Source organism: Pipra filicauda, unplaced genomic scaffold, assembly GCF_003945595.2.
Source record: "Pipra filicauda isolate LSUMZ 115617 unplaced genomic scaffold, ASM394559v2 scaffold212_size3012638_pilon, whole genome shotgun sequence".
Lineage (NCBI taxonomy): Eukaryota > Metazoa > Chordata > Aves > Passeriformes > Pipridae > Pipra > Pipra filicauda.
The window spans coordinates 1,104,873-1,121,924 of NW_024104324.1; the positions used below are offsets into that span (position 1 = coordinate 1,104,873).

Genomic DNA, 17,052 nt, shown 5'->3' on the forward strand with positions numbered 1-17,052 from the left:
GACAGCAGAACTCTGTTTAAGTAACTAGCAGGTATTGACCAAAACAAGTACATGAGGCAGGCAGAGATAATTTTTGCTCCCAGTACAGGCCTGTGCTGTAGAATCACTTATCACAGAAAAAACATTAGAGTTGATGCAGGTTCAGAAAGTCACTGCTTGTATTGGAGAAATTACTGAAGGAAGGGGCTCCCCTGTTTTGAGACTGGAAAGCTGTGCACCTGCATTCTTCACATGCGTCTTTGCACACTTGATCAGTCACTGTCAGTGGGGACAGTTGTTCTGAGAGGATGGTCAGAAGGACAGAAATGCTTAGCCAATGAATTTAGGATCAGAAAAAGTAAGTGAATGCCCAAACCATTACATCAACCCAAGCAATTAGCAGGAACTCTCAGGTCTCCTACTTTAGTAACAGTTTGGTCACATGTGAGAGTCTGAAATAATACTGTAACTCCTTGTGTAAGCATTTAATATCATCCTCCTGGGCTTAATGAGACATGAATCTGGGGGCTTATTTGACCATAAAAGCAGCTTTAGAAAGAGGAAGCTCTGTGGTCAACAGGACAAGAAAGTTTTGTTTAGGATGCTTCAGCTTCTTGGTCATCTTGGCACGTTACAATGAACTGGCTCTTGCTTGAAGTAAGTAATTAATGCAATGGCATGAATTATCACAGCAGATAATGTCATACTTTGTGTCTTGCTGCACTAAAGACTTACGTTCCAAGGGTTCTGGAGGTTAGCTTGAACAGGAACTTGTTAGTCTCTGAAAAAATAATAGGTACAGATTCTCCTGACCAAAACCATCACTGTAAGAATATAGTTCCAGAACCAAAGAGTTTTGCTATATATTTTATTTAGTATAACACAATCCATCAAATTGCACATATACCAATAACCATCTAAAAATCTCATCCAATTTTCCTTCAAAGAAATCTCTCTAGCCTATCTGCTTTCCAACGCATCGCCCCCTTTCTTTCTAGCCAACTTGATATAAATCCATCTGACAATCTACCCAGGTTACAAAAGTACAGGTGAACACTATATAGAAGACTGACAATTACTACAGCATTAATCAGTTAAACCAAGTTTGTTCACTCAGTGCAGAGAACTGCAACACCACGTTCATAGAAGCTGCGTGGATCTTCCTTGGTGGCTATTTCAAAGTCAACAGTGAAAATCAGATCAGCACGAGTGAAGTTCAGATAAACTGGTAAAGTAACCTGGGGAAAAACATGAACATAGAAGAGTTGTGTAAGACAGCTGAAGTGTGCAAGATGTTTCTATAACACTATAAGGTACTTACAAGATGGGAATTCATGCTCAGATAACTCAGTACTCAAAATATGAGGGAAAAACCCAAGACCTAATAAACTCATGATGCTTTTATAGGTATAAATTCACGTTTTGATGTGAATAGTGTTAGTTTTTGGATGCCTCTCCTCCTTATCAATAGATACAAAAGAAAGACCTAGTCAACACTAGGTCTGTTTGCTGCTAGCCTAGTACAAGTATTTATAAAGCTTCAGGAAAAAAACTGCTAAGTATATCTAAATATTTTTAACAATACTTACAACATTTGCCTTTTTATCAGCATTTGTCTGCTTGATCCAGCGAAGCTGTGTAATGGGCAGTACAGTTGAAATAGCATTTGAAAGTGACAGCTTGTTGTTGCTGCATGTGGCTCCCTGAAGCTTCAGGCCTGTAAATTGAAATACAGTTTAGAGTTCTAAGAGCTTTCATACATCCAAAGACCACCTCCTTGTGTATCATTTAAGGGCTAAGTCCACTATATGAGAAGTATTTTGTCCTGCAAAATGAAGAGGTTGTAGGTGATATACTATGCGATACCACTTAAATATATACTGACCTGAGCCTGGAGATTTATTAGCACTGTAAGTACTTCCCTAATAACCAATATCAAACTAATCTTTAAACAACTTCAGAAAGTGTGTATTAACATTTGCAGTGATAGGATCTTTTTCATTTGACATATCCCATTTAATACCAGAAGTTTCTGAAAACATTTTAGGTCAAGGTCCCCTTCTTTCTGATGAGTTTACCTGTGACTCCAAAGCTGCAGGCATCCAGGACTGCGTTCTGGGTAGTCGTAACATTGACCTCAAGACAGAGTTCTTCAAGGGACCAACTGTTTGCTTGGGCAACATATTGTCTTGTAGCAGTAATATATGCCTCTGGTACAAACAGGCCACCAAGGCACACGTGGATGTTCTGTTTAGGGGGGGCGGAAATTGGAGAAAAAATATTTCAGCTGCAGTATTAATTAATGACTAATAAATACTACTTCAGCAATCTATTTACATTAAAATGTTCCTGCTGCTACTGGAACACTGAGTAACTGTTGAGATGCCTTTTGCTCTAAGGCTTTGTTTTCTACAATACTAAGGCTCAGTTAGCCTGCTAAGCCTCACCACGCTGAGACCAGGAGAGACTCAACAGTATTTACAGGCACATTTCACAGAATATTGACTCAAAGTCACCGTCTGAGGAACTATTTAGAAGTCTTGATGTAAAGACTCCATGAAGGAGTTACCCAGCTCCACCACCAACCCCTAGAAGTCAGCACAAGGTACCTTCAGTTCTTTTGCTCCACCAGATGCAGCTGCCTGGGAAATGTTCTGCAGCTGTTTAATGCGCTCACTGAAGTCGGACACCCACTGGATAACAGTCATACCAGCTGGCACTGTGTAATGAGACCAGCTACGAGGCAAAATACCTACAAAAATGTGATAAGAATTAAGTTTTGTTCGTATGCAGGTTGAAATTATACACTACGTTGACACTTCATGTTTTCTCCCAATAATCAATCCGATTTGGACAGGAATATCAATCTCTACTTTAAAAGGCCCCTCAGTAAGTGAAAGCACTTTCAAAGATTACAAAGCAAATGGCATCCAGGTGTACTCTGTATTTAAAATGCCATCCAGCTTCAGACACCCTTCAAGAGCAGTAGCTGCAGTAACACACAGCAGGACATAGCTGATCTCCAAGTCTGCATGAAGATTTCAGTTCTTTAGAAAAAACTGAAGAGGTCAAATATCTGTGTTTTAGGAAATGCTTTTGTACAAAGCAGACAGCAAATCTTCACGCATTATTACAAGCAGGATGTCTGTGAAAATTCCACATTTACATAAAACCTTGAAACAGAAATTCAGAGAACTTGAATATTTTCTAGGAGCAATATTACTCACTATGTGGTATGAGTAACTTTCTTCTGTCACAATTCAGACATTGAGAGAATTTATGAAGACTTCAGCTTAGAAATTAAGCTACTAATATAAACCATACAAAAAAAGACTAATATTAGACACCTCAACTTGAAATTTCAAACCAAAACAATTGGAATTTTATGCTTGACACAAAAGTACTGCTTGTGTCAAACTATAAAGCCTGTCCAGATATTTCTGCCATTTTTTGTTTTTTTATAAGCTGCTGACCACAAAAGCCTCTTATGGAGTGCAAGAGGCAAAGAGAGCCCTGGGAGGTGCTGATGTGAAGGACCATACCTTTCACCAGTTCATTTATAAGTGTGCGCAAGTAGTTGGTTTGTTTCTTTTTTCCTTCACACACTTGTACCACATCTGCAAGGTCCTGACGAACATCCTGGAGCAGCTTAGCTCCCATTTTCACCTCTCTCTCAAAGAATCGGAACAAAGGATCCTGATGGTCAAAACATTGAAAGTTAAGTTGCAGACCAAAGTTCTTGCTGGAAAACTGCTACAAAAAGCAACCTCCAAATCCCGGGTGGACTGAGCAGTGACACGGTGACTACGAGCATTGAACATGGAAGATGCAGTGTGTGGTGCAGAAAGTAAGTGCAGAAACTGTTTCACACCCAACAATCTCCTCTCCCTCGGAGAAGCGAGAAAGAATTCATAGTTGAACAATGAATGCAGATTGCCTGCTGCAGCTCCTTCCAATCAACTATGGCTTCTTTTTAATCAGCAACAAAAGGTTCTTGCCTACTATCCCAGAGTAAGTCCTTGGAAGCAGTTAGACAATCATGGGCACATTTAACTAGGGAGCTTATTCCTAAGCTAGAGTTTAGGATACCACTATACAGATCTCAAAAGTTTCCAGCCCATGCAACTTCTGTTATGAGTTAGCAGAAGCTGCTGCCCCATCTCCCCTCACTGACCATCACCACATTTTAGCAGCCATTAATGTGCACTGGCTGTAAAGACACTATCACAAGCAGCAGTCAGTGTGTCACAAGCACTTGTTTCTTGCTACCTGATCACACAGAAGCTTCAGAATTGGTACCCTTACTAGACAGTTTGCCATTGCATTTCTTCAAATAATACCCAAAAGACATAAACGAGCTTTTAGGAGCATATCAAGGAAGCCAGGGGAGCATTACACAGGTATGGCACTTGGAATCAATCCATTGATCCCTGAACAGTTTAATTGGTACTTGCATTTCACCATGCACCTGAACCTGTGCTTTACCTATGCCCACATTAGATAAAATTTAGTTCTTACTTTAATGTTTTCCACAGTCCTCTTCAGATGGTTTAGAGTTTGTGGGATAAGGTGAAGCCAGTTAGAGGCTGTGGTATGCAGCGTTCTCATCCAGGCTGGGCGCCCATCTGACGTAGAATCAGTTCTTGTCTTCTTCTCTGTTTCTGCATAAGCTAGATCATCCTCATCCTCTAGCATCTGCATTTTCAGCATTTTGCTGATCATATCTATGCCTAAAATAGGAAATATGCTGTTAGTCAGAGAAGCAGTGGAATCAACATGAAAACATCCTACTACAAGCAAGAACCAGGACTTTTCCTCATCCCTAGTCTAGACCTAAGATTCAGAACTGCCCAGCTGTAGGTGGCTCCAGAGCTGACAACAAAACTTCCCAGAATTAAGATGGGAGCTTGCCATCTGGAAGGCTAAATGTAACTGGTTTTTTGGTTCACAAGCTTCTGGTCAGTTTTTGGACTACTCAAGTGTCTTACCTCGCAGAAGGTTAAACCAATTATGTTGAGGGACGAGGGGAAAGCTATTGACTCTTTAGCAAAATTTGTATTTCTCTTCTGCTTTTTAGTTACAATGGTGGCCTGGTAATCTGTGAAAGATATCATTAAAGTTCTGTTTTTTACCTTGTGTGGTAAGAAGAACTTTCTCTGCATTATTTGGCAGGCCCAGCCACGATGGCGTTTGTGTATCTGGCAGCATCTCAACCCACTGGACAAACTCCTCACGCCTGCAAGTCAAGAGTTTTAATATTCATTAGAAAGTTTCCTTAATTAGTTGCCTGAGACAGATGTTTACACAGCACGGAAATATAGTAAGGTGTTTGGTTTTTTGCTTTTCTTTGTGTGCAAGTTTTTAACGTAAAAAAGAAAAGTTGTACAGAGAGATCAGGATAAGGAAAAATTGATACCTGATTCCATCTGGCATCTGAATATCTTTGTGTCCATCAACTTTGCAGGCCAGTTTGAATTCACTATCAAAACTCAGAGTAGTGAACAGACGTTCCAAGAAAGTGTTCAACAAACGTTGATCAAATTCATTATCAATACGACCTCCATAGATAGACTGTGCCATCAGTGTCTTCAGTGCAGACCAGGGGATTTTATCAGGTGAAATGTTTTGGCGACCCTATAATTAGCAGCAAACAACAGTTTTGACATGTCCTCTTACTAAGGAATTGAATTCAAAACCTAAATTAAACTGCCATCTGATTATTTGTGCCTACTCATTCAACTTCCTAAATGTTTCCAGAACAGACTGTTTCTCTGAAAATCTAATTTTTTACCTGTACCCAAGGACACAACACTACTTGCCTTTGCTGTATCATCTAACCATGTATCCACTGTGTCACAGGCAGATCTCAGGTCAGACTCTCCAAACTCATACTTCTTGGACCAACCCAAGGGAGCATAGCGCAGGCGCTCTTGGATAATGGCATGGAACCAGGCCAGGAGGAAATACAAACGAGCACGCTCATTTGGAGACTAGGAAGCGGAGAGAAAAAAAACCCAAACAAAACCAAACAACTGTTACTCAAGTGAACTGGTAAAAATCAAAGTCTGCTTAAAAGGCTAGAAAGTATCAGATTTAATGCTAGATTGCTACCAAAACCTTATACATTCTACCAACAGAAGAAGTAACTACTAGTTTACTTCTGTGAGGAGAGAACATCATCCTAGGTACATCTGAGAAGCTGAGGTTTTATCATCTAAGGTCATATTTTACTGAACACATTCTTCCTCTCAGTTTCATCGACACAAACTGCAACCTTACCTTGCACATCCTAGAAACTGGAATGCTGCTGAAGGTCCTCAGCATGTTTGCCTTCACACCGGGAGGAGGTTCAAACACGAAGATTCGTCCAGCACGTAACAAATTCACTGGTACCTAGAAAAGATCAATAAGCTCAAATCCACCTGTTTTAGCCTTCACTAAATTAAATCTAACACCATAGTCTGCATTAACTTCAAAACCTTGTTGTGAGCACACAAATTCTTGCCTTTCTTTTGGGAGGGGTAGAGGAAGCAGCAAAAGGGAGGGTATGACGTTTTCAGCTACAATTAAGTTATCAAAAACCAAGGCTAGTAACTCCCCTGACAGGCATGTATTTTCCTTTTCCTTACTGCAAAAAGGCAGTAATGAAAAAACCCTCCCTGGGTAGCACTCTTGGCTCTGAAAGCTGGTTACTCCCCCAGAGAATCAAATTTTAAATCAGTGTTACCTTTGGATTAATCTCCATGGTAAGGAAGAGTCTGAAGCAAGCATGGGGTTGTAGGGAATGTAGCTTCTTTTCTAGTTGCATGAGCCAGCCAGGAGCCAGGTGAACATTCTTCAGCATTACCCATCTGTGAATTTTTGAAACAGGAAAAGTGCTTTTCAGTGTACAGCTTATAGATCCTTGCTGTAATCATTACAAGTAACAGAACGAGATATCAATGCTATAGATTTTCCTACCTCTTTTAAACCTGTTTTCTACATAGAATCAGTTAGTATGTACTGTAAATAGGTTAACTTTCTTGTTTTGCAGATACAACTTACTTCTCTTGAAAATATTTAAACAGAAGTTGTGAACAGCTGCGCTTGTTATTACAAGTTTCAGTTCAAAAGATGGTCTCATTATTTTTACTCAGGGTTTTATCTATTTAGAGCCAGTAGATTACTTCCCCCGTTTACCTTTCTACTAGGCAGTACAGAACTTACCTTCCAGATTTCACTGCTGTGTTTATTGCTTTATCTGCCTGGTTAAATCCTTCAGCAGAACCTAAAAGACAGAAGGGTTGCTAAAGCTCTTACTGCTAACAATTTCATTTACACTTAGATGATGAAATAAGGTATGTTCTTACCAATAGCAATTGAAGTTATCTGTGTGTTCTGCTCAGCTGCAAGGTCTTCAACATGACCACTGGCATCGTAACCAGGCACTGAACACATCAGCACAGGGGTATTTGGTTTCACCTGTGGTCCAGGAAATTTAAAAAGATACGGATCAGTCATTGGATAAATAAGGGAATGCAGTAAGCTCAGTGTTTCTTCCCTCTGCCCAGCTAAAGATATTATGTCACTCTTAGTTTTATATTAACAAATAGAAAAACAATCCACTCCTCATACCATGGGGAGAAGGGTAAGTAAATAAATGTTTGGTTGGACAGATTTACTCACTATGTAACTCATGCAAGGTGGCACTAAGCACTGCCTAGGGATTTTAGCCTTTCAAAAACAAGGAGGTTACCTCTGTATCTACGATTTGTGTCAGATCTAAAGGCTGCTCCATAATGGACATGAAAGACTCTCCAAGATTTGTTGAAACAAAAGTATGTGCCATGGCCAGCAAACGATCTGGACGGAAGGCCTGGATCAGAAGCAAGCGATGAATGGCCTGTCCAATAGGAGCTGGAAAGAGGAGACAGCAATAGATGGACAGGTAAGAAAACCATTCTCACCACCCTCCTCTCTTTAATTCTCCATTCCATTTTTCTCCATTTTGTTCTCAAGACTACATATTTAGAAAGTTAATTATCCATGTGAAAGATCTGTTGCAACTTTTTAACAGAATGCCTACATTCCATCTTCAACTTCACAGTCAAAAGAAACTCACCAGCTTCAGCTGGTTTGTCTTCTGCAACACTTTAACTGCCTGCTCAACTGCTCATGTTCTGAGCCCTCCACAAGCCCACTTGGACAAGATGCATTTGGATTCTACTGAAATGCTACTGGTTTACAAAATCTACAGGCTAGAAGTATTGCCATGAGTGATTTTAATTTCTAAGGACAAGAGATCTCTTCACACCTTCTCACTCATACAATAATCTGCTGTTGAGCCAGACTTATATAGTACTATGCACTTGTCTAGCATGCATAGGGTAGATAACCTAGAGTTGCTTCAGTTAATGGTCTAGCAGCTGCACAGTAGCTAGTAAATACAAGCTTAGATCCTTAATTTAGAAAGCTGCCTACAGGAATGAGCCCAAAATGATACAGACAGCAAACACTTCCTAAAGTTACCTTTCAGTCTGGGGACGAACTGAAGGGAAACAGTTACCCTCAAGTTCTAATTCTTAACAAATTACCACCAACAACTAATGTAGCAAGAGCTAAGACTTCAGGTTTAAGATACAACTGCAGGAGGAAACATTCTAGTAGACCAGCCCTGTCCTCAGAAAAACTTGGTCCTGGAGCTTTTTAGAGTCCTGAGCTGCCTCCAGCTTTGCGATGACTAAGGTTAATCCAAACTATTACATAATCTAATGAGATTGTAGAATTATGTTTCCTCAGTGGAAGATCAGATCACAGGTTAAGGTGCAGGAACCAAGTGTAGTAACTACAGCTTACAAAATGGTTTAAAAAACCCCAACAAAACCAAACACAAATTAACCTCCCAAAAAAACCCAAACCCCAAAACAACCCAAACCCACTAGACTTCAGGTTCTTACACAATCCCAACTTTATGATTTCCCTAACCATTAAGGTCCAAACTTAAGTTCTACTTTACAATTGGTTTTAAAACCATAGTAACTCTACTAAGATCAGTACAGTACGACTGGTGTGGACAACAGTGCAACTTCACTTACTCGCAGGTTTTTCTTCAGTCCAAAGGTATGGTACAGTCTGCTCGGGGGAACTGCTATCCAGCCAGATACAGAATTGCTGTATTGAAAAAAATGCAAAAAACCTGAAGGGAAGTTTCGAGGCATCAGAAACCTGCTGCAAGGTGCAGGTCCTGTTCATGGTGCAACAGAAATGTTCAATGTCAGCCTTAGTATTTAGGATTTAACGTACTGCAAAAGTGTTCAGTTACATATGAACTGTTAGTAGGAAAGAAAGATTGCCAGGGTCGGGTTCAACTTGTCCAAACTCCACTAGCTTTGGATTTGCAAACAGATCTTTAAAATTTCCCAATTAATGGTTGTATCTTATCATCCATCTAAAATTTAGATCATAATAAAAATTTATATTGAGTACCAGAAGAAGCATTTGAGGTTCTATCTATGAGTAAGTCTTGAGAAATAAAACAGGGCTAATGCTGTTTAACAGGAACACTATTAATGAAATTGAGTCAATCATATAACTTAGCTCAAATATTGTCTAACACTCAACACAGTTTGGTCTTTTTCCAGGCTTCTAAATACGGATGGTTTGAGTTTCACATATAAATGGTTTGAATGTTTTCTTGAGCAAGACTGCAATTTGACCAGCACATTTAATAAATTCTTGACTCATTTCAATGAATTTCTCCAAGTTCTATTGATTTTTAAAACAAAAATCCACATGTAAAACTCAAATTATGCTTTGTCTATTACACTTTCTTTAGATGTGCCAAATTGTTTCCCTGATGTGCCCTATTGCTGCATTGCCTCCAGCACCACAATTCTACAGATCTCTAATAAGCCCAAGCCCAAGCTGTACGTTATTTTACCCCAGGCTGAAGAGTTTGATAAAAATTAGACATCGTAAAGAAAATTTGACTTCTAATATAAAAAGTAGGCAAGACAAACCAAGCAGATACTATTTAAGATATGGACATAATTTGGAACCTGACAGTTTCACAGTCAGAACAAAGATGTATTCTTTACAACACATCAGTCATGAGAATAAGCAAAGTGTTCAGCAGCTGAGCACGATCCAAATTCATGTCCAAAAGCCCACCATAATGAAGTTATGTATGGCTGGGGCTGCTCCCCTCTCTGGCACAATTATCACACAATAGTGATTCAGGAAAAGACATGCAGTATCACACTTCCTGCTACCATGGGAACCAAAGCTGGTCAACAAAGCCAGATGAACAGTTAAGCCACTTCCAAGTCCATGTGAACAGTGATATTTACAACAAGTTTCACAGCTAGATTGCTAAGGAAATAAGAATATTCATTTCCACAACTACAACTAGTTATTTGTAAGGCTGCCCCATTCCCATCCTAGGAGAGTTTACTTGAGAGCACGAAGCTCTTCAGGCAGACACCTAAAAAGCCTGACAAGATAGTTCAGTGCAGAAACAAGCCCTAACCAACACTTACCTCATCCGCTTGAACTTTCGAAACAAGGTCCTTAAATGCAGGAAGGCAGCTCAACCTCATCATTGCTTCTGTTTGCTCTACAGTCAAACCATTGATTTTGGGGAGAGATGCAGTGTTTAGTACAATCTCCTTCCCTCTCAAGAAGTGCTGGAATTCTGCATCATATGTAGGCTCCCTAATGTTAAGGGAAAAGAAGACTTCAGCCAGATGCCTTCAAGACAGCCCTCCTTCTGTCAACTAAAGTGAAATGAGAATATAAATGTTTACCCAATGGTGCCTTTCAGTTTGATCCGGGCCAACAACATGGCAAATGTTATATGATCCTGATGCAGCATGCCACGTGCCACTCTATTGAATGCCACCTACCAACAAAACAGATAAGTTAGTACAGAGGCCATGAACTCTTGACTCTTCAAAATTGATTGAAGAATTACATTTATTAGTTAAAAAACTGAACCTGGAAGAGATCCTTTGTGATGATTGAGAGACGATGAGTATGGTCTGTAATTCCCTTCAGATTTGGGTTCTCATACAAGACATTGTGATAGATGTCCAAGAAAAACTGGAGGGAGTATTGGTACAGGAAATGTATCTGAAAGACAAAAGGGTTCAGTTTTTCTCTCTTGAGTCCTGCTGTTTGATAGTCATTGGCATATGCCAAACAAACTGCAATATAGCAGCCGTGCTGGAATCAGGTAGTGCCTATTTAGCTTTGAACAGTAAATACATGAAGCTTCTGGTAGGAAAAGCAACTCATCCTACCTGTTTCAGTGACTCCATAGTAAAGTAGATACTGCTGCATGCCGTAGAAAGAGGCAAGTACTGCTGAGAAACTGTCTCCACTTCTTGCATGACAATGTCAGTCTCTTCCACTTTTCTGGTAACCTCTGCTGCTTCCTTCTTCAGGTTCTCAAGAGTAGTAATGATGGTGTCATCATCCAGGATACGTCCCTTCACTTCATTAAGTGCCTGCAGTAGGGATTTTTCCAACTGACGCAAGCGCAGCTGAAATTCACCTTAATTAGAAGGAAAAATAGGTCACATTGTATAGATATGTTAGTTTTTAAGAATTATTTGAATTGTGTGTACTTTGGCTTTGGACATCTTGAGAAGCCAGAGCATGAAGACATTTTACTGTGTATTTCTACAGCTACAGTAAAACCAATGTATTCTTTTAGAACAGGAGGAGTTCATTTTGGTAAACATACCCTGAAGCTTGAGGAGGTCAGAACGTTTTTCATCAACATCTGGTCTTTCAGCTTTCAGGACTTCATTCAGACACTGGCTCTGTAAGCTGCTGCGAGTTACTGTGAAGTTCACAAATGTAACACGAGAGCAGAGGTCTGGTGGGAATTCAACCTGCAACAGGAAACACAAAAAACTTTCTCAGCTTTCTGAGACACCATTTCTCGAAACAGGACAGCTTTTGTTTTACTTACTGTTGGATCTCTGGTGGAGAGGAAGATGACGAAGGATGGTGACAAATCAATATCTTGGTCTCCTAGAGTAATGAGAACTCTGCCTCCAGTTCTTCGGACTTCGCGGTTCAGAACAGGATTCAGAACTGGATCGTAGCTCTCCACGTCCTAAAAGCAGAAATGTGTTAAGAGATTGTGTTCCTTGCAAGTGTCTCAAGCAAAAACTCCCAATCGAACTAGGGCTTAAAGGTCTGGTAACCAATCAATTGGCAGTTGGTTAGGAATACAGATCACATTCAGAAGGCATTTCCACTTTAGATTTGTAGTTGAGCTACACAAGCACAAAGTTTAGGCAGTTACCATGCACAACCTCAGAAGGGTAGTATTACTGACGGCTGTAATTGTGTTAGCTCTAATGTATTACAAGCCCTATCCTAAGCAACACAAGCAACAGTTACTGATCTGTGAGCTAACCCCATTTTCCCATTTCCATACTAAGAAGCACAAAAAATACCCATCTCAAGCAAAAGTCAACTATACCTGCAGTTACCTGTTTTTTTGTGTTGCTGAAACTTCTCTCTCATACTCAGAGTAATTTAATTCTAGATAACTAGCCATATTATTTGCTATTATCTATTACTAGAGATAGCACACGAAAACAAAGGTTGTAAGCCATTTTACAGATTGGAAAGTAAAGAAAGATCATTTCAAAATAAAAGCATTTGATCTTGAAATGGTGGAAAAGGAAATGCCTTCTTTTGATTTTCTAGCTCCCCAATGTTCTTCTCAGGACTAACACCTCACGTTATCACTAGTTTACTTGGCAAATTATAGTTGAAAATAAAGTTGCTTGAATGTCACTAAAAGAACAAATGCAAACTTTTCTAGTACACAGGGCAGAATTCAAGAATTTAGATAGTTTCTACATGATCATGTAACTAACCTGAACTAGAAGTGGGTTACCAAATCTCAAGGCACTTTCCAAGTTCTTCCTGAAAGCGTCATCCAAGAAACTAGTACGAGTTATCTTACGGTCTTTATATTCATTCATGATAAACTCTGTAGCTTGCCCAGAGGGATCGATGATCAATGGATACCTGAAGTTAGTAAAAAAACACTTTCATTATTCAGGTTTTGACTGCAGACAATATCTAAGCATTTTATAAATTCATGCTACATTATTAGTCTCAACTCTGAAACCTTGTTTATTGAAGGAATAATTTGGGACAGGTTCAATGACTTCAGAGTTTTGGAAGGTAAGTCTGTTATTTGGGCAACGAAACAGCCGCAGTTGAAGCCAACTTTTTTGTTATGCTTAGCTATTAAAATAAGGCAAGCAAAGGTGAATGAGAGTTTTTACGTTTACACATGGTTGAGAAGCTTTTACAAACATTAGAGGTTCCCACGAGAGTAAACAGTGCTGTGAAAGACTTACGGTGATGCAATAGGTGCAAACCCTGCCTGCTGTGAGAATATTGTTTAAGAATTCTACATCTTAGAATGAAATACCTATTAAACCGCTTGAGCATGATGGCATTCTCAGTGCACAGGTCATCTGCAGGTAGAGAACTTGCTTGCCAGCGAAGCCGCTCATCGGCGTTGGAAAGGTACTCTGTCCTTGCAATGTCCGTACGGAACTGCAAGAAGGAAACACAGTTAATATTTAACTAGAGATTCATTCTCCAACTAGGTGGTGAAGACATTTTAAGTAAATACAGCTCTAAAAAGTGTTCTTTTCCAACAGCTCCATCCTTTACCTAGCAATGTTAAAGCTTCTTTAGCTGCTGCAGTAAATCTATTTATGGTTAACTTATCATGACTGCATCTTTACCTGGATATTTGCCTGCTGCAAATGGTGAGACCACGTAGTGAATAGATTCTGACGCATCTGCTGATCAAAGTAGCCAGCATAGGCAATAAAAGCTCCTGAAAGTAAACAGTCTCCTGCAATAGTGGACATCTGGTTTTTGAAAGTTTCACTTGTCTTCTCCCATCTTTCACGTTCAGCAGAGAGACTCTTCAGAAGAGCTGTGCTTCGGTTTACCTAGAAATAAGTGGTGAAGTAGACTCTTTAGATGATGAACTGTCGTATTATAAGTCTCTTGGAACACCTAAATATTGGCTCAAGGCCCAAGTTAAATTTAAAAGCCCAGAATGAGATTAAATTTGTGCAGAATCACTTCAGGGTTAATTTATTATGTTGATTTTAACTGTTGCCTTGATTAACTTAGAAGTGCTAAGTACTAGCATAGTAGTGACATACTAATGACTAGATCAAGCAGATAGAGAAATTCACTCCCCTAGAAGTCCAGTTAAGACATTGCAATCCCACTACATGCATGCCTGTTTCCAAAGGCTTTCTATGTATTTTAAGCCTTATCTGAACTGTCTTGTTAACCAAGTAGCAACATGTGTTGATATTTCTAATTCCAGCCAGGTTTCAGTAGCTTAAGAAGCCTCAGGACATCCAGAGATGAAACAGTTCAAACGCACTGCACAGGTGAAGCAACTGAAGTCCACTTAAAAGTTTGAAGAACGGTTAAATTTCAGGCTGTCAGAGATTAAAAAATAAAAAATTACTGATATATAAATGTCTTACTTTCGCTTCTACAGCAGCCAAGTCTGCCTTAATGGCTTGAGCCTCCGAAATCAGTACTGCATATTCTTCTTTGTAACGGGCAATACTGGCTTCAAGATCACGAATCATCTGCTCCACTTCATTTGCTTTCTGTTGGTTGTCTTTGGCATCATCCTCCAGCTTCTGCAGTTCATTGCGTAGAGGTTCCACTCTTTTCAACATATCAGCATAGTTCAGCTGCAAACAATAAATAAACAAACCCTTTGCACTTTCTAAAATGACATGTGCTAACAAGAACCACAGAATTCAGGTATATACTATCAACTGCATCTTTTCAAGTTTATGTACTTCTGACCCCTGTAAGAATTAACTACTTAAAATAAACTTAGTATCACGCATCAATCCCTAGGACTCTAGTTTAAACCCAGCACAGACACGTAAGTAATTGATTTTTGCAAGATCCTTCTCCTGCTCTGTAGATTTACACAAAGTCATCCAAAAGGTTCAGACCACATAAAGAAGTGCACAGCACTGTTTTACATAAATACTCAACTGGGTGTCCATGCCAGTACTGTCCTAATCTGCCTTTCTTAGCAATGAAATGAGTATAGCTAAGCCACAGAACAAGTTGGTTAGAGTATGGTGTTAATAACACCAAGGTTGTGGGTTCAATCCCCACACTGGCCATTCACATAAGAGTTGGACTCAATGATCCCTGAGGGTCCCTTCCAACTCAGGATATTCACTGTCTGGGAGGTGTATCACACAATGTCTGTGTGATCTTGTAGGAGAATTAGGACAGGGGCTATTGGCAAGATTCAAGCGAAATACAGTGTCTCCACATCATGCCATTCCAATCAGGCACAGTTTTAATGAGCCAAGTGCTTTGCTGTATGGAACACCAACAGGCAAGTAAAACCATTCTTTGATATCTCAGTATGGGGGCATCTTTGCCAAAACCTATTCCTTTAGGAAACTAGTCAAATGTTTAGAAGTCTGCCTAAAAGATTTTGGCAGAGCTGCCTGTGAGCAGGCCCCACTTTGAGGCAAGACAAATGCAGTCTCTATTAAGAGGATTGCATTGCATTTTCCAGCGGGGAGCTGTATTGTCCTGTAGAATGATACAGAAAGCATCCACTACTGTTCACTGTAAACCTAAAGTTTTTCAGTGCAGAAGCTGTATCACAGCTGCCAGTCCTCTGGCACAGCACTATAGATCCTATCAGCATTCATCTGAACCATCTACCCATTTCTTTGAAGCAAAATAGCTTGCAATACTTGGTTGAATAAAAGTAAATTCAGTGCCTTTAGACATTGCTATATGCCTTCAGGCTCACTCTTTTCACCTTGCCTTTGCTTCCTCAAACTGACTTTACCTGTGCAATTGCCCATTTCACCATAGGTCCACAAGCCAGTGATGCTCTGTTTACAATTTCATAATTATAACTTGGATTTGACAGGTAGTTTTTCTTCATCCTCTCCCGGATGGCATCACTGCAAGGGAAAAGTTTTTTACAGATAGCATGAATACACTGTATGTCAGCACAGGGGCATTCAGTATCCCTTTATCTGGCCTGCCTTCCACAGCTGACAATGAATATTTCCTGGGAGTTTTGCTATCTGGTAGCTGGAATGTTTTAATTAGTTCAGCATGTTGTTTCAGAAATTACAGCTTATGTATAATATAAGGCACTTAGCAAGCAATACTTTTAAGATTAGTCACTCACGGATTGCTTAACTCCACTCAGAAAAATCTGGAGTTGGAAGGGAATTCTGATGTCTAGTTTGACATTCTGCTCATGTTCAGAGCCAGCTAGGAAACGGACCTCCTTAGCTGGATGAAGCCCTCAGCAACCTCATCTGTTATTGCTGCAAAACCACTTTCAACTGACAATGTGGCTTTGGACACCAACACACTGCTTTGCAACCATGCCTTGAAATTACTCAACAGCAGCTCTTTTGTCCCAGTTTGCCTGTTACACCTTGGCTTCAGCAGTCTGTCTCCTGTACCGCCTGCACGTTCACTACATGCAGGAATATGCTGGTGCCAAAAGAATTCAAGTGCTACCAAAGCAATTACACAGAGGAAAGTCCAGTTAAGACCCTCTGTCCTTTGTAAAAAATTTCTTCAAACAACTAACTCACACTTGCACTTTACCTGATTTCCTCAGCAGAGAAGTTAACAATGGTTGGAATGAAGTTCTCTCTCATGATGATGGAACGTATTTGTTTCCAGTCAGTGGTACTTTCACCTAACAGTAGGCAGATGGACTCCAGTGCTAACTTCACTGCTGCAGGTGGATTGGCCATGGAACGGACCTCGACCAGGTGCTGCTTCTTGATCGACTTCACAGCTAAGCAGTGCCAGAAAGATGAAGAATGTTGATTGGGAAGAAAACAAACAGTTAAGGGTACCCTGGATTTGTAAAAATGCTTCAAGAGTCTCAAAAAGAATATGAGGTTATTCGAGAAAAAGACATTACTGGATAACATCCAAACTCCTATCAAAAGATACGCTTCCATAAATGTCAACTTGCTAAATGGTCACAGGCAACTTATT

The 17,052-nt window shown here is 39.9% G+C and overlaps 1 protein-coding gene across 1 annotated transcript in view; it reads right to left on the minus strand.

The window, feature by feature from the left end:
- Positions 1 to 830: 830 nt before the first annotated feature.
- Positions 831 to 17,052, minus strand: part of DYNC1H1 (dynein cytoplasmic 1 heavy chain 1) — a 45,081-nt gene continuing 28,859 nt past the window's right edge. The window contains exons 52-78 of the mRNA XM_027730842.2: positions 16,651 to 16,846; positions 15,869 to 15,986; positions 14,514 to 14,729; positions 13,746 to 13,958; positions 13,424 to 13,551; positions 12,858 to 13,011; positions 11,936 to 12,082; positions 11,705 to 11,855; positions 11,259 to 11,512; positions 10,954 to 11,088; positions 10,764 to 10,858; positions 10,497 to 10,671; positions 9,054 to 9,129; positions 7,715 to 7,875; positions 7,329 to 7,440; positions 7,186 to 7,246; positions 6,707 to 6,830; positions 6,259 to 6,372; positions 5,799 to 5,969; positions 5,396 to 5,613; positions 5,112 to 5,215; positions 4,498 to 4,709; positions 3,522 to 3,675; positions 2,589 to 2,731; positions 2,058 to 2,226; positions 1,569 to 1,696; positions 831 to 1,217 (exon numbers count right to left, since the gene is read on the minus strand). Of these exons, the coding sequence (XP_027586643.1) occupies positions 1,089 to 1,217; positions 1,569 to 1,696; positions 2,058 to 2,226; positions 2,589 to 2,731; positions 3,522 to 3,675; positions 4,498 to 4,709; positions 5,112 to 5,215; positions 5,396 to 5,613; positions 5,799 to 5,969; positions 6,259 to 6,372; positions 6,707 to 6,830; positions 7,186 to 7,246; positions 7,329 to 7,440; positions 7,715 to 7,875; positions 9,054 to 9,129; positions 10,497 to 10,671; positions 10,764 to 10,858; positions 10,954 to 11,088; positions 11,259 to 11,512; positions 11,705 to 11,855; positions 11,936 to 12,082; positions 12,858 to 13,011; positions 13,424 to 13,551; positions 13,746 to 13,958; positions 14,514 to 14,729; positions 15,869 to 15,986; positions 16,651 to 16,846 (4,058 nt within the window). The 3' untranslated portion in view covers positions 831 to 1,088. The remainder of the gene's footprint in view (positions 1,218 to 1,568; positions 1,697 to 2,057; positions 2,227 to 2,588; positions 2,732 to 3,521; positions 3,676 to 4,497; positions 4,710 to 5,111; positions 5,216 to 5,395; positions 5,614 to 5,798; positions 5,970 to 6,258; positions 6,373 to 6,706; positions 6,831 to 7,185; positions 7,247 to 7,328; positions 7,441 to 7,714; positions 7,876 to 9,053; positions 9,130 to 10,496; positions 10,672 to 10,763; positions 10,859 to 10,953; positions 11,089 to 11,258; positions 11,513 to 11,704; positions 11,856 to 11,935; positions 12,083 to 12,857; positions 13,012 to 13,423; positions 13,552 to 13,745; positions 13,959 to 14,513; positions 14,730 to 15,868; positions 15,987 to 16,650; positions 16,847 to 17,052) is intronic.